At 31.8% G+C, this 16233-nt stretch overlaps 1 protein-coding gene across 1 annotated transcript; it reads right to left on the bottom strand.

Moving 5' to 3' along the window:
• Positions 1-14303: 14303 nt before the first annotated feature.
• Positions 14304-15661, bottom strand: LOC143600482 (WRKY transcription factor 22-like). Its single transcript, XM_077078157.1, has 3 exons — positions 15166-15661; positions 14807-14926; positions 14304-14619 (listed from the first exon to the last, which is right to left on the bottom strand). The coding sequence occupies exons 1-3, from the start codon at positions 15591-15593 to the stop codon at positions 14304-14306; spliced, it is 864 nt and encodes a 287-aa protein (XP_076934272.1). The 5' UTR covers positions 15594-15661.
• Between the last annotated feature and the right edge of the window lie 572 nt (positions 15662-16233).

Raw genomic sequence — 16233 nt, 5'->3', positions numbered from 1 at the left:
TAGCGGTCCACCTATTGAGGGATTCATCGGATATTACCCGACCCCCACGCCCGCCAAATGGCACGATAGCAAGGAGCCGGGTAAACCGGGTGAGATCAGGACTCGAACCCTGGCAAGCCAGGGTCATCTCTCATATCTCCCATATAATATGGTAATGGTGAGGTTTGAACCCCCTACCTCTCACTTGTATAGTGAGTGCTCTACCATTGAGCCAATTCCAATTTATTGTCCGTGATCTAGTTACCCGGGACTCCACTAGCAATGAGTAATATATTGGAAACGTGGGAAACCCGCATGCATGTTGGCAATGGAATTGGCACGTAATAGGACGTCGATCACTGATCTTTGGACTTCGTGAACTTGTGTAAGATGAAGAAAGTTTGGTGAAACCAGTGTCTTCATGGCTTGGTGGATCCTTCGGAGGTCCATAAATAATACAATCTTTGATTGTAGTAAGAAGAAGGCATATATCTTTTATTCGGTTGTTAATTATTCTTTCATTTGTTTGTTAATAGAAACTGTAAGGCTAACTCGTGGGTCAAGTGGCTTCAAAATCCTATGTTAGTTTAGGCATTGTTTGTTTGACTAGCTTTTTCTAGCCAAGTCTCGTTTTGTATAGTATATTCTTTGGTTATTTAAACAAGAAAATAGACGTTAAAAAACTTCAGAAGTAATTGTTGGTTACCAGTTTTATCGAGGACAAATTTTGTTACTCTTAGGTTACACCATCATATCTTTTGTGTCAATGCTCTTCTAAAACGAATAATATTTGTCAATATGGGGCTAGCTCACTCGATAAAGACACATGTCTCATAGAATGAATGTATCGTGATCAACCATAAACAAGTAAGCAGATTAAATTTATTAGTTTAAAGTACACTACGAATAACCTTTTGCTTTCAAATAAAAAAAAACGAATAATATATAGTATATTGCACTTAGTTGTTTCTTAGTAATGTGGTTATTTAGTTGAGTAGTTTGTTTGTAACACATCTATGAATAGAGGTACATATTATAAATTTTATTAAAATAAATTCATATCGTTTTCAAATTCAATATTCTCTTTGTATTTTAGGAGTAGTTTACTCAGATTAGTTTTTTTGTGAAAATTCTTTTAAATACATTCAAGTATTTAATTGCAATTTATAAGGTGGTATATATTTTTAAATTTTATTAAAACGAATTCATTTCATTTTCACATTCAATTTTCTCTCTATAATTTATTAGTAGTAGTTTAGCTATATTAGTTTAGGTTAGCTAGATTTCTTCTAACTATATTCAAGTATTTAATTATTAAAGATACTAGTAAAAGAGCCCGCGCGTTGCGGCGGGGATATTAAGGGAACTCGATCAGTAGGAGTTTGCAGAGACGACAATTAAATCACGGATTTTTAGCGATTTGTATAGGTTATGTCCTAGCTTTGCCTTTCAACAAATTTCAAAGGACAAATATGCATTGGCATCTATAGCTGTGTCACAACATAGAAATTATCAGTTGTATAATTGCAAAAAATAATTAAAAAAAGCAAATAAAATTAATAACCCATATGAATCTTTAACATGGGTTATTATGAGTCGGTTTTGAGTTCATATTGAACCCAAAGCTACAAAATTCAGTTTCTGGGTTTAGTTTAGGTTTTATTTGTTGTTTGTCAGTTTTCACTATGAGCAAGCATGTTTACTTTTAGGGTTGAAAATTTTGGGCCTTAAAAAGAATCAAAATAATAAATTTAGGCCTTAAAATTTGGCAATAATTATATATAGGTTAATTGGCCATTACCTATTTGTACCTTAAACTTTTGAAATATTTATTGTATTATTTTATAAATTACTTAAAATTGGTTTTTCAGTTCTATAGTTGAATGCCACTTGAATAATCATATTTACAAACAAACAACTAAAGAAGATGTAAATTAATCTTTCACAAACCCGTGGTTTCCGTCTCGAGACTCATGTTGACATACACGACCAACTGCCATGTCATCCCTCCGCTTCATTCTACAAAATCCCAATAATAAACCAATATTGTTATAACTAAAATAAACTAATAAACTACCAATAACAATTAACAATGTAACACTATAAATGTACCTCATCAAGCGCGCTTTCAAATTGTAAATTCACACTCTCGGCATGGGACCGCATAACTGGGACTTGTTAACATGTGATAGTCACTTTCATATTCTTATCATTCTAAGTGTACAAACAGAATTTAAATTTGATCAAGTTCACCTTTATCAAGAGTCGCAACAACTAATGGGCTACCAATAACAATAACAATCTAACGCTACAAATGTACCACCCTTTCAAATTGTAAATTCACATTCTCGGCATGGGCCCGCATAACTGGGACTTGTTAACATGTGAGTCACTTTCGTATCCTTGTCATTCTAAGTGTACAAACAGAATTTAAATTTGATCAAGTTCATTACAACACCATTTACAATGATAAACAGATTGCAATCAATGATCAAAGGTCAAAACATTGACAGGTCAATGGATACCGTTTGACTTTTGACCGAAATGTTCTGCAAATTTAAGTTGTAATGGGCTCGGAACATCATGTTAACATACCTATGAGGGGCATAATGGTAACTTTACAAATGTGTAAATTGTTAATAATGTAAAGAGAAACTGAATGTGTAGAATGCCTCAGTCAAGATTTATGGTTTCTTGAGTTCAAGTGTCTGTAGAGGTGAAAATGAGACAAGCCGCTCGTGAGCTACTCAAGATTTGCTCGTTAAAATCTTGAATTAAGCCTAGCTTAAATGAGCTTGAGATTATGAATAAGCTTGTTTAATAAATGAGCCCAAGCTCGAGCTTCGATTATCCTGATTAGCTGGCTCGTGAGCGTAAACGGGCCTATTATTTATGATTTTATATAAGTATAATTTAATATATATTTTTATAATAATTATAATTATATTCAAATATATGATGAAAATAACTAAATATGATACATTATGTCAACATAAAACTTACAACATAGATAAATATACATAATAAATGTATACTTTTTACCTGTTCGACCCATTTCCTTTTATGTTTGATTCTTTGATTTTAAGTCGGATGTCATAATTTAAATTTTAATACAATAGATATAATACTTCATTCATAATCTAATCTTTTGAAAAAATTGATGAGGTGAGTTACCAAAAGTACTCGTTAAGTTCATCATAGGTTCTCCAGGAGGAATAATGAGTTGCTTTGCCACCTTTATAAACATGTTAAGAAAGTGAAACTGAATTTTACTACCTTATGCATAACCTCAAAAATAGGCACCACAACATTCTACAGAAATGATTCTTGTCCAATTGCTTCTGGTTGATATGTTAACATTAAAAGATATCTCAAAATCAAGGCCATTATCCAATAAAACGTTTTGGTACTGTTGCAAACATATCTCAACATTAAAAGTTAAATATAGATGATAGTATGCTACAATGATTCTATCAATTATAAACAAAACTTAACAAAACATATAAAAGGAGGATGATGAAGAAACATATTAAGGGGGTAGTTCCAATGCCCTTCGTAGGGACTTGTTAATTCAACAACTGTACATGTAAATCGTTTGGCATTGATGCTGACATGGGCGTTAGAAAAGTCAAAATAGACGGTGATATCGCCTGTTTATCATAAAAACATGTTTTAATATAATGAACTGTTCAAAATAATGGCAAATAAGCATTTATAAAAAAGATGTTTTAAGTGAATCACCTTTTAAATATGCAGCAAGTGAGCTGGTGGCCAAAACTCACTATAAAATGTATTCCATGTTAAATTAAACCCAAAAAAAAAAAAAGTGAAAATGCATACTTTCAAGTAAAGTCATAACTGTAACAAAAACACTTTGAATTGCAAATTAACACTGAGCCTAGCCCTAATCTCTTCAGTTAGTATTAACTAGCAAAAGTGTCCGCGCGTGGCTGCGGGTTCGTGCAAGTTATCGCCTAGTATTTGTTTGTAGTGTTTACTGTTTAGTATGGTGTAATGGGTAGCGGCATAAGTGTGGTTCAATACGGTAACAATTAGGGGTGTGCATGCAGGGTCGGTTTTGGACGGTTTTGGGCCAAACCCATAACCATAACTAATATGTCGGTTAATGGAAAATCATATCCATAACTGATTCGTTAAGGTGGTTTCAGTTTATCTGTTTTGAAGGTTATAGCTCATCGGTTATGGGCCGATTAACCATAACCAAAACAATGCGACCACGCCCAAGTTTGGTACCAAAAATTAGAAAAAAATGACATAATCCAACCAAATATAAAATTCATGCAATTAATACCAAATATTAAAAAAAAAAACTGGTATTATATAACTCAACAATGAAATAAAATTAATTCTATAATAAATGTTTCACCGAAAAACATCAAATGGTATATCCGACAATATGTTTTGTGGAAGTTAAATGGGTCGGATCGGTTATGGTGGGTTTTGAATTATCTTTAACCAAAGTCGGTCCATATTCGACGGTTTTTCAAAATTCATGAAACCTATCCATTGGTTTTTGTTGATTATTGGATAAAGTCAGTTAACAGCTATGATTTAGTTAACGGTTATACCGGTTAAGTTGTTCACCCTTAATACTAATATAAAAAAAAAACAATTCTATCAATAATTAGAATCTTTTATTAGCTTTATAGTACTTTTTAATGTACGTGTTACTTTAATATTTCCAAAACCAATTTTATGTCTAGATCACACATTAGTATATAAATAATGTGTTATTTTGCGTGTCACTCACACGGTGTAAGCAATCAATACATTTTGTCCTCACAATATTAATTTGTCCTTCAACATTTTCACTTAACAAAAATTACCTGCCATTCCAAAAACATTAGAAGGATTCTGTTAAGTTTAAGCCAAAGAATGAAAACTTCTTCTGGTATGACACCAAATAATACATTTTTTGTTTATCAAAAGCGGCGTGGGCACATTGGAGATTTGGTCGATAGTGGGTTGGTTCGTTATGGCACCGGAAGTTAGCAGGGACTCAACGCGATTTCAACTGCATGGGTTCGTAACAATGAAAGAAAAGAGTAAAAAGAAAGAAAAGAGAAAAAAGAGAAAAAAGAGATTAGTATGAATAATTTGTTATTTTTTATTCCAAAAACGTAATTAATAAATATTAACTAATATCTCCTCCATTTTTGTAGAGTTTGTTTTGATGTGTAATTGGTTATCAGTGCGAGCACGCTACCACATGTGCATATGGATTGTTGGATGTTTTTTGTATTTGTTAATAAAGTAGGTTTATAGGTTTTATGATTTTTAATTAACATAAATGATTGAATGTGTGTTAATTGGAGACTGTTTAAAGTTCAAGTTAAAGCCACAAAGTTGTCGTCATGTAAACCCAGAGCAATAGCATGATGAACCAAAAAGTCTTCAGGACCTATTGTTAAATGTAAAAAAGGTAAAGTTGTGGGCAGATGTGATTTGATTGTGTGCACATGCATACTGACTTATATTGGAAAGTTGGTGTTATAAAGTGATAGGTTAATATAAAATCAAACTAAAAGAACAAATCAGTTAATTTTTTTTGTTATTTTTCAACCAGAGCCACCTATACTCCTTCGATGGCAAATCATGTTCCATACTCTTTAGTCAAGGATAAAGCATAATAACAATATCCCTGAAAACCACCGTCTTCGTACATCTTGTGTCGAAAAGTGTAATATCCCTAAGTCTTCGTACATCTTGTGTCATAGAGTGTAATATCTCTAAAAACCAACTTATTCATACATCTTGTGTTGTAAAGTATCATAAAAATTTATACCAAACTTTTTACTTTTAAGAAGACCGGTTTTAATAAAGAGAATGCTTACGAATACATAGCAAATTTTGAATGTCCCCCATCAAATATACAAAGAATCCAACTTAATAACATAGTCATCTTTACATAATCTTGATTCAACATCATTGTATATGTACGTACATCACAAATATACCTTGATTAATCACAGTTGTTCATAACTTCGATTATGATCCTTCAGTCACATATTGTCATCCAAAATGTTTCATTCAATGACCTAAATTAATATTCTTTCTACAATCATTACTCATAACTTTGATTTTCTTTATCTGAAACTTGAGCAATAACATGGTATTAACATACACACAAAAAAATAATAATAATACATTTTAAAACCTATTGGCTTTACAAACAAAAAACGAAATGAAAAGAAAAACAAACAAAAACGAAAAGAATAAGACTATACAACCAAAACTTGGCAGAAAATGAAGTAAACATTTAGTGACCCGTATTATTTGAACGAACAAGAAAACAACTTTCTGATCATTTAACTAAATGAACATGAACAAAAGTCTAGTTGTTTTTGTTCATTCATTTACATTTATGAATGTTTGTTTGTGTTAATTTATATTCGTTTATGTTTATTAATTTATGTTTTTTCATTCGTTAGGCCAGTTCATGTCAAAGTAGTCAACCTTAAAAATAAAAACTTGGTTTGGATAAAAACAGGCCAGTTGAAGTAATTCTAATTTTGCTGTTATTGCTCTTATTTCCAATTTAAACACAAAATAACAATCAAACTATAACAAAATTTGCCAAAAAAGTCAATATTGGCTAAAATATCAACAAAAATCAATAGAAATCAATTTGTAACTTTGTTTCTAATTTTCATATTCATCCATATTAAATGTGCTGAACTTTACAATAGGGTTTGAAGCAAAAACAAATCAATTTTAAAATACCATGAGCCATATGTTTGCAATGTAATAATTTAAAAAGGACAAAAATGCCCTTGCAAACTGTATTTGATATTTATTTCCATTATTACGTATTTTTCATATTTTGAGACCAAATGTTGGGAATGGTTTATGTATAGTAAAAACACACATTTTATGTATAGTAAAAACACAATCTCATAGTTACTTATGCAGAAATAAGTAACATGAATACATGATTAAGTAGGCCTATACAAAAAATAACTTTTATAATCCTTCTATTATTCAATAATTTCATTGAATGAGATAACAAAAGAAGCAACGAATACAAAAAATGGTAACATTCATGAACCTGAAAGACTATCTTTCAATCCCGTTCTTTTTGGAATATATCAATTGCATAAATTTCATTTCTTCTAACTCAGCATCATAAACTTTAGTGCCAAGGTTATGCGAAAACAACTATATTTCTGTCAAACACAAACTTAAACTGAACTTAAATGAAACTAAAACAACCCAAATTGAACTGAAACTGAAACCAAGCCAAATCAAAACTTAAAAGAAACACAAAATCCAAAAAACTAAAACAAAACCAGCAAAAAATACATTACCAAAACAAAGCAAAAAAAAACTTAACCTAAACGAAACAAAAGACCATATCCTTTTGTTCCGCGAGGCTATAAATAATAATAATAAGCTCGTGAATTAATTCGTGAAAGGTCTTTTCCTTTTCAAAATAGGTACGAATTTCATCACCGTTATTATTTTCTTAAATTCAACTTACACTATCATGTTTACTATTTAATTCAAGTAGTTGTGTTTGAGTTGATTTAATTAGTTGTATTGTTTTGGTTCGAATCCGTAATGATTTAGCAATTTTTTATTTTATTTTTTAGTTGTTGAGTGTTGTAGATGCGTTGTTGGCTAGGGTTTAATGACTAAATCAGAGTAATGTGCTTCATGTTTGTTTGATTGATCGTGTGCATTCACAAAGGAAACGACACTTAAGAAATAAAACCAGAAACCATTTATGGCTTGTTTACGTGAGTCTTTAAGCTAATTGAAGCTTTTTATACATATTGTATTTATTGGGCAAGCCCATTTAAAAAACAATTTTTTGTTGACCGAATAATGATGATAACTAAAGTTTTAGGCATCGACCCATTATCAATATGTTTTTCACAAACACACCTTTTTAAATTTAACTACATAAAATACAATTATGTTGTCATGATTGATTGTACACAGTGACATAAACATTACTCATTTTCCCATAGAACATTATTCACTTTCATCAACCACATACATCAAGCACAAGTTTGATTTAGAGTAATAAACAAACAGAAATTTGTCGTAGATTAACATCAAAACATTTTAATTTCTACACAACATTTGCTCCCCCAAATGATTTCCCATATAACATTATTCACTTTCATCAACCACATACATCAAGCACAAGCTTGATTTAGAGTAACAAACAAACAGAAATTTGTCGTACAAAAACATCAAAACATTCTAATTTCTACACAACATTTGCTCCCCCAAATGAGAACCAACAATAATCAGTCCACCCTTTTGAATCCAAAGCCGGACCTTGCTTTACGTTAGTTGTCGTTGTTGTTTTGAATAGTGTATAGAGAGCATAATAAGTAGAGAAAATGGAGTTTGTTATTCATTGATATGTATGCATGCATATCTAATACAAACACAAGAAGCCACTATATATAGGCTAACAAAGTTAATAGAAACATAATGACACATGAGAGTTAAGAATGTGGATAGGCACCATAATAATAATAATACAATTGAATTATTGAAATCAATTAAACTATTGATGTGGAGTTAGTGGGCTTTTATAATAATTATTTAGTGTTGTTCAAACATTAATTAAACAAACCTTTTGCATCTCTAAAGGCTTGAAAAATAATTTACAAAAAAATAGAGCTTTATGAACTTATATAAGACGCTTAAAAAACGAAATTATGCAATGGCAAATTACTTTTGTTGCCCAATTATGAAATGTCTGTTTTACCCTTGTCATAGAATTATAAAATTACTTTTGTGCCCATCACTCCTCCTTTATATATAATATAGATTTATATTAAACATTCTATTAAGAGAATCCAGAGAAGAAAAAGTAAACAATGAATCATATATTAACATAGCATACAAATATAGAACCTGAGCTGCCAACGAAAGCATCAACAATAACGCCTTCAATGATAAGGCTGAACAATTCCCATCAAGAAATTGGGATTGAAAGAGCGGCAGTGGGTTTTGTGGAGCAAAGAAAGAGAACGTCATTGGCTTATACGACGTGAGATAACCTTCGGCCATTGATTCCACTATGATTAGATTAGATTAGAGAGGTTTCAATTGATTGGAGAGTGATTAATAGGTTTTTATTCAATTGAAATGGTTCGGTTGTAATGCTCGTAATATACACACGGTTTGATTGAATTAATTACATATTGATTGCAATTGAAGTCGCTGGTGTAAGGTTGCCTGGGAAATTGAAGGGTCGCCGGCGGTGAACATCTATTAAATTTAGCGGCGTCTCTTATATTTATTTTTATCGGTGTCTTAACTGTGTCAAATTACCATATTATCCATGAAATATGTTTTATATGTAATATAGATATAGATTATTGTCTAAAAAACTGTTATATAAAGCATCAATTACGTTTATTATATAAATATTTTTTGGCGGACAAAGGACTACAATTTGTGGTCCAACACAACCACCGACATCAAGTGAAACACATGAGAACACTTGAGTGGCATTTATCATAATCAAGGCCAGAGACCAGAGTAGCACATAGTTTTATATGATTTAGCCAACTCGAATATTATAATTAACGAAACACCGTGTTTCTTTTATTTGTTAAGATCTAAATTAGGCCCGGTATATGTAGGTAATTTTGAGTCTAAGTAAAATGTTTAATTGGTCAAAATAAAAGAAGGAAAAAGTTGGAATTGGTTAAGATGGGTCGAAGACAAAAATGGGTAAAAAAAATGTTTAATTAGGCATTGGTACGCACGTAATGTGTAACCAGACCAAAATGAAATAAAAAACGAAACAAACTGAAAACGACTAAAACGAAACAAAAAAACCCAAAACCGAGCTGAAAAACCCGAACCTGAACCAAGACGAAGCCTGGTTTATTTATTTATTTTTGAATGAGGACGACAAAGAAAACATTTTAGTTGTTTTACTTTTTCGTTTTTGATTTATATCTTAAGTTATTATTTTATATGATTTTTTTGGGGGTATTTGAAACACCTAGTATTTTAACATTTATTTGGGTCAAGATGGGTTAAGTAACCCATCTTGATCTTAACTAATCCTAACCTTTAAAAAAACACACAATTTTGATCCATACCCATTCTGATCAAAACTCATTTCGACTCATCAACCAATCGAATCCAACTCATTCATATTGCTAGCTATAATCTATATAATGTTGAAAAATAAGCTTTTTATGACTAAGTATAAAAATATATTTGTTTCATAAACTCTAGACATAGTTATTTATATTCAATTAATTTAAGTTAATATAAATGTTAATTGTGTTGTTTGTGATCTGCGTAATTGCGGTTAAGAATGGTAGTTCAAACAGTGCACCTGAATATCTCACATAATATGCCACATGGATGTTTTCTCAAAGGTTTTTCACGTTTTTTACTCTAGTTGTTGGACAATTTGATATGGTGAGTCATTTTGTTAGAGCCATTAGGCAATAACTATGGTGGTTAAGTCGGCACAAACACTTAGCCCAACGGATTTACCACCACGTTGATCGAATGATACATAGAATGTGTATTTACTAAGCTTTAATCTTGTTCTCCATAAACTTTGTAATGAAATGGGCAATTTAGTCGTTAGAGGAAAATGTGACGGACCAAGAATTTATATTTTATGTTTAGACAAAGATTTAATCGATGCATCTTCCAATCAATTATCCTAGTACTTTTGATGAGTTTAGAGAGAATGAGACTCCCTATGAAATAAATTATTTTTCATTGATCAACCTGCTCGGCATACCAAACACTAGTAAGTTCTTTTGGTTGGAATGGTGTTGTTCTCCGACCTTACTTTGTGTAGAAAACTAGGGGGTAAATATTTTTTCTTAGTTTTTAATCCAATTTTAATGAGCTAATGATTTCTTAAACTCATTTCACAACTTATAAAAATAAACACAAATAAGTAAAGATTTTTAAGGGTTATATAGATAAGACAACTGAATCTATAGACGTTCAAGTGGATGTTAACTAATTCATCTTGCGTCCTCTCCTTGATCCCCGGATCAAGAGTTTTCTTCACTAGTCGTTTTTTTTTTTGAAATGGTAGGGATCACCAATACAAACGTCTCACTCTAAAAAAAAGTGATCACGTTCTTCATCAAGTATACCAAGTACTTAGCTTTACAATTCTTCTAATCTCACTATGTCAAGATAGTGAGTCTTCTCCAAATAATTAAATAACTCAACATCAAGATAAAGTTCCAAACTCGATACAAAACAACAATATGTCAAGATAGTTTGTTCCTCTCAAAGCATCAACAAAATGATGAAACCTCTAGTTGACCCCTCAATATACAAGTAAGATAGTAGGTTGGTAGCTTTGGAAAACTATTCTTTTTTTTTGCTTTACACTTTGATCACTTCTATTAATAATTGAAGCTTGATTTGACGTTAACAACGAAAAATGTTAGCTTTGAAGTGTGTATGTTAATGTTGTAGAGCAAATGGGTGAAGATTTAGTTTGCTTAAGTTTGCTATTTATATCCAATCATATGAGATGCTAGGACAAGGACAGGATGCCCGACAATCGATCCCATGATCACTCCGAGCAACCATGGTCACCCAGTCCACTTCACACTACGTTTGTCAATATAAACGTAATGTGCGGTCATTGTCTTCAATTTTGTCTTCTTTAGGTTGACCAGCACATGTGAGAAGATATCCATTTCACTTCTCACTTCTTCCTACAATATAACCCAAGTATTCACCAATTTGGTCAAACATACTTTATGAATTTTATCCAATACTTCAACCCTTGCCTTTTGAGAGTTTTTGGTGAGGTCGATTGTGTATTGTATGGTTTTAATGGAAGACACGACCAAAGAGGAACAAGACTTTCATATAATATTTGATATTCAAATATTATATATTTAAATAATTGTGTTTAAATATATTTTTATAAACGTATCCTAAATTTATATAAAGTATAAACTAACAATTTAACTTGACTAAGCTGTTAATTATCTTCATTTATTTAGTTTTGTGATTTCTTCACCTTCATGTTAGTATAGAGATCTTCATTTAACTTTTTTTAGACATAATTGATAATTTCCCTAATATTTGATCTTGAGTGTGCATAGTGTTGATTAAGTCTTGTGTTGCCTAATTGTGAGTAATAATAATTAATCAAGTGTTAATGAACATGTGTGTGATACATAACATCAATGATGAAGTAATACTATTTTATGTCAACCATGGGTTGTAATCGGCCAAAAAGTTGGTGTGAAGACTATTATGTCGGAATCACGTCGTTCCCGCACAATTTCTAAAAAAAGGGTACGTGATTCCCCTTTCCACGTCATATTTACAAAAAAGGGAAAGGAAACTTATCATCAATATGCTAGTGTTATCAAAATATGACAAATGACATTTGGTTAAATGATATCTTCATATGTTTTTAAAATGTTTTTTTATTGAAAGTATGAGAATTCAAGTATCATGATTGACATTAGATGTCGATTAAATAGAAAAGAAAAAGTAGATTATGTTGAAAAAAAATCAAAATAAACAAAGAATCCTAAATCTTTTGAGCCACAAAAACTTTACATGCCCTATGAGCCAAAAGAAGAACAAACACTTCCCAACACATGTACACCAAATATGCACAACGTACAACACTCACTGCACAAGCAAAAACAACAAACATTATCTTTGACAAAAGCCTCTTTCACTTTACCAACGGCTCATAAAACGTATCAAACCCAACGGCACAAACAACAAAAAGTAAAAAAAAAATAAAGAGAAAATTACCAAAATAGCCCATTTGATGAAGAGAAAAGACAAAATAGCACGTGAGATTTTAATTTCCCAAAATAGCCCATCAAATCCAACTTTCACATGACATTGTGATTTTCTTCGTGAGTTTTCGTGGATCAATCAAGATCTGCCATGTGTTATCCATTCCCACTTACCACGCAAGTTTTCATCTCAAATCTGTCTGAAACGTTACTTTTGAAATCAAATTTATCCTGACGAAAACCAACTTTAACGTGATGTTTCAAGCTGTTTTCGTCGGCAACGTGATTTTTCAAAAAAGATAGTTTTAGTGCTTTATTTAAATTCATCTCCAAAGACGAATTTCAAATGAATTTCGTAAATTTCCAAAAACCTAAACCATCTTCATCTTCTTCATCATATTTATCACCTTCATCATCTTTTCGGCCACCGGCACCATCATCGCCGGCAACATATTCCGACCTGCCATGGCGGGTGAACCGTTCGGGGACGCGGCGTGGAGACACCGCGTAGCAGTTTCCGATGAAGACGTCGGATCTGGTGTATGTTTCTGCATGGTACCATGCCTTGCAGACGAGTGATACGGCGGCGTTAAGGTCACGACGGTAAAATGGCCATTTGTTGTTGTGGATTATGGCATTTTTGTTATTATTTTGGTGGGTGGTGGTGATGGGATCTGGAGTGATTTATGGTGGTGGTAGATGGGTTCATTGTTAAAATAAAAAAGATGGAATCTTGATCAGGCACATAGAGAGGATTGATAATAATAATAATAATATTAAAGCTTGGAGTTAGAAAGAAGATGATAGAAAATCCATTATTAAAGCTTGGAGTTGGATGAAGAAGATGGTAGAATCCATTATTGAAGCTTGGAGTTGGATGAAGAAGATGATAGAAAATGATTTTTTTTAAATGCGAAATTCATTTGAAATTCATCTTTGGAGATGAATTTCAAAAAAAACACAAAAATCGTTTTATTTAAAAACTCATGTTGCCGATGAAAACAGCTTGAAACATCACGTTAAAGTTGGTTTCTTTATGTTATATTTGATGAGAAAAATAACGTTTCAGACAGATTTGGAATGAAAAATAGCGTGGTAGGTGAAAATGGAAAACCCATGACAGATTTTTATTCGTCCACGAAAACTCACGGGGAATCTCAAAAACTCACGAGCACACTGGATTTGGTGGCCTATTTTTAGAATTTGAAATCTCACATGCTATTTTGTCTTTTCTCTCTCATCAAAAGGGCTATTTAGGGAATTTTCTTAAAAATAAATATATACCCACATTCCAATGCTAAGAATAGAGTACAATTCACTAATGCATATTAACTCTGGATTTATAAACTTTTGCTCTGGTAAATCTAGATAACAAAAGTCAGCGCGAATAAACACGTATAATATCATCATGATGACGTCAGCAATTACTAATTAAAAAAATCTAAAATATTTAAATGTCAATGCTTGTAAGTTCGGGGGTTGGTGGCCTAGTGAGAGAAGTAAAACCCTTTTAATCATCAAAAGATTCTGGGTTTAAATCTTAAGAAGTAAGAAATTTGTCGTATGTCAATGCCCGCCGGTAACATGGTGATCGAAGAAAATGTCTTCGGTGGCAGGACCGACAAGGTCATCCAACCCATCTAGAATATCTTCATCAATAACAACACCCGTGTCATTTTCTTCCAACTTTTCCTTTGTCGGAGAATTTTTTCCATTGGCATCGTCACTAGAGGTAATTGTTTTGCTCCGGGAGCTACCGGCTAAAGTGTTCCGTTGAGTTGGCATAGGGTGGTTGTGTTCGCCGTTGTACGTGATAATTAAAATACCCGGGTCGGATCTATTTCGCTCCACTTGTTTTCGGGCCAAACAACCTTTTGATGTGCTACATTTGTATTTAAAAAAAATATATCACAACTTTAATCAATTAAATCAAGAAAATAACAAAACCATAAAAAAAGTGCTACAATATGAAACTATTACAAATATTAATCACTCAATTATTACCATTTTTAAGTTAATGGCTTAATTGAATCAAGAAAATAGTTTCTAAAAATAAAAAAGGAAATGACAAAACAAACCTTGGGTATGGTGAGCCTTTGATGGGTTTTTGACCATATTTTCTCCAAGACCACAAATCAGAAGATGGTCCTCCAGCTGGCACTTGACAAACCTTTTTAATCAGATTTTTCCTGTAAATATAATTAAAATACATGAATAAAAATAACTAAAAAATTTACTGCATGTGGGTGTCTCCCAAAATTTATATTTTCATTCATATAACCTCTAAAAATAAAAATAAAAATAAAAATTACATTTTCACCCAAAATAAAAATTTCAATTTGCTTCAAGGGTATTTCATAAATTTAAAAGTTAAACAAAACCCACAATTGGATCCATAAGAAATTAAAGAAAAATGCAATCTTTTTACCTTTTCTTGAACTTAGTTGTACTCTGTGCATGAGTAGTTGTACATCTAGATATGCCAAAAGATTGTTGTTTTCCCATAACATGTTTCTCATGATGGTGGTGTTGTAGTTGGTGGTGGTATGGTGGATCTTGAAGTCCTCCAAGGACAGAGAGAGGTGAAACTGGGATACTTTGTGGAGATGAAGGTGGCTTATGTAGATTTTGAAAGTGCAAGGGGTGGTAATGATTATTCAAAAACTGTTCTATACTGTTGTCACTTGTTGGTTGACATAGATCTAGGAAAAAACTCATATAATCTTGTTCATAGAGAGTTGACTTTTGTTGAGTATATGTTTCAAGTGGTGGAGTGGTGGTGGTGGCTGAGTAGGAGGAGGATACGGCGGAGCAACAGCCACTGACCACCGCATGAAGGTCCCAATCGGAATCCATGTAGAGAGGAAGATGAAGACAAAACAAGGCGCTGACTTTTGGTTGTGATGAGAGATATGAGGGTGTGTAAGATGGATGATATATATTGGGTGTGAAATGGAAAGTGGTTACATATTTCTTTTTTTTGGTATTATTATTATTATTATAAAATAATTGGTGTAAAATAAAAAAGTAAAACTAGTAATTGGTTACGTGTTTAAGACACAATAATAATTGTTAATCAAAAAAATACGATTATGTTATTATTTTAATTAAATGATTGAAATTAGTATGCTAGGTTTCTTTATATTTCCTTATTAATACACGAAACTTAAAACTATAGTATAGTCGTGATATTTAAATTAGTTAAATCAGTTATATTCATGTTTGATACCTGTGTTAAGTGCGTTGTTTTGAACATATATAATCTGTTAAGACACGAATTGTCAACCCTATGGAAAAGGGAAAAAGTGAATTTTATTTATTTATTTTTATTAATTTGTCATGTTATTTTTCATTAGATAAAACATAGAATGCTACTTAATCCTTTTAAGCTCACTATCTTATTTATCACACTATCTACCAAGACTCCAAAAAGGTCATTGATAAGTTAAAGCATTGTAGAATAGAAAAATAAAAAATAAATAATAACTCTTATAGA

This window comes from Bidens hawaiensis, unplaced genomic scaffold (assembly GCF_021521415.1).
Source record: "Bidens hawaiensis isolate Kalapana, Puna unplaced genomic scaffold, B.hawaiensis_p1.1 tig00054151_1, whole genome shotgun sequence".
NCBI classification, from domain to species: domain Eukaryota; kingdom Viridiplantae; phylum Streptophyta; class Magnoliopsida; order Asterales; family Asteraceae; genus Bidens; species Bidens hawaiensis.
This window is presented reverse-complemented; position numbering and strand designations above follow the sequence as displayed.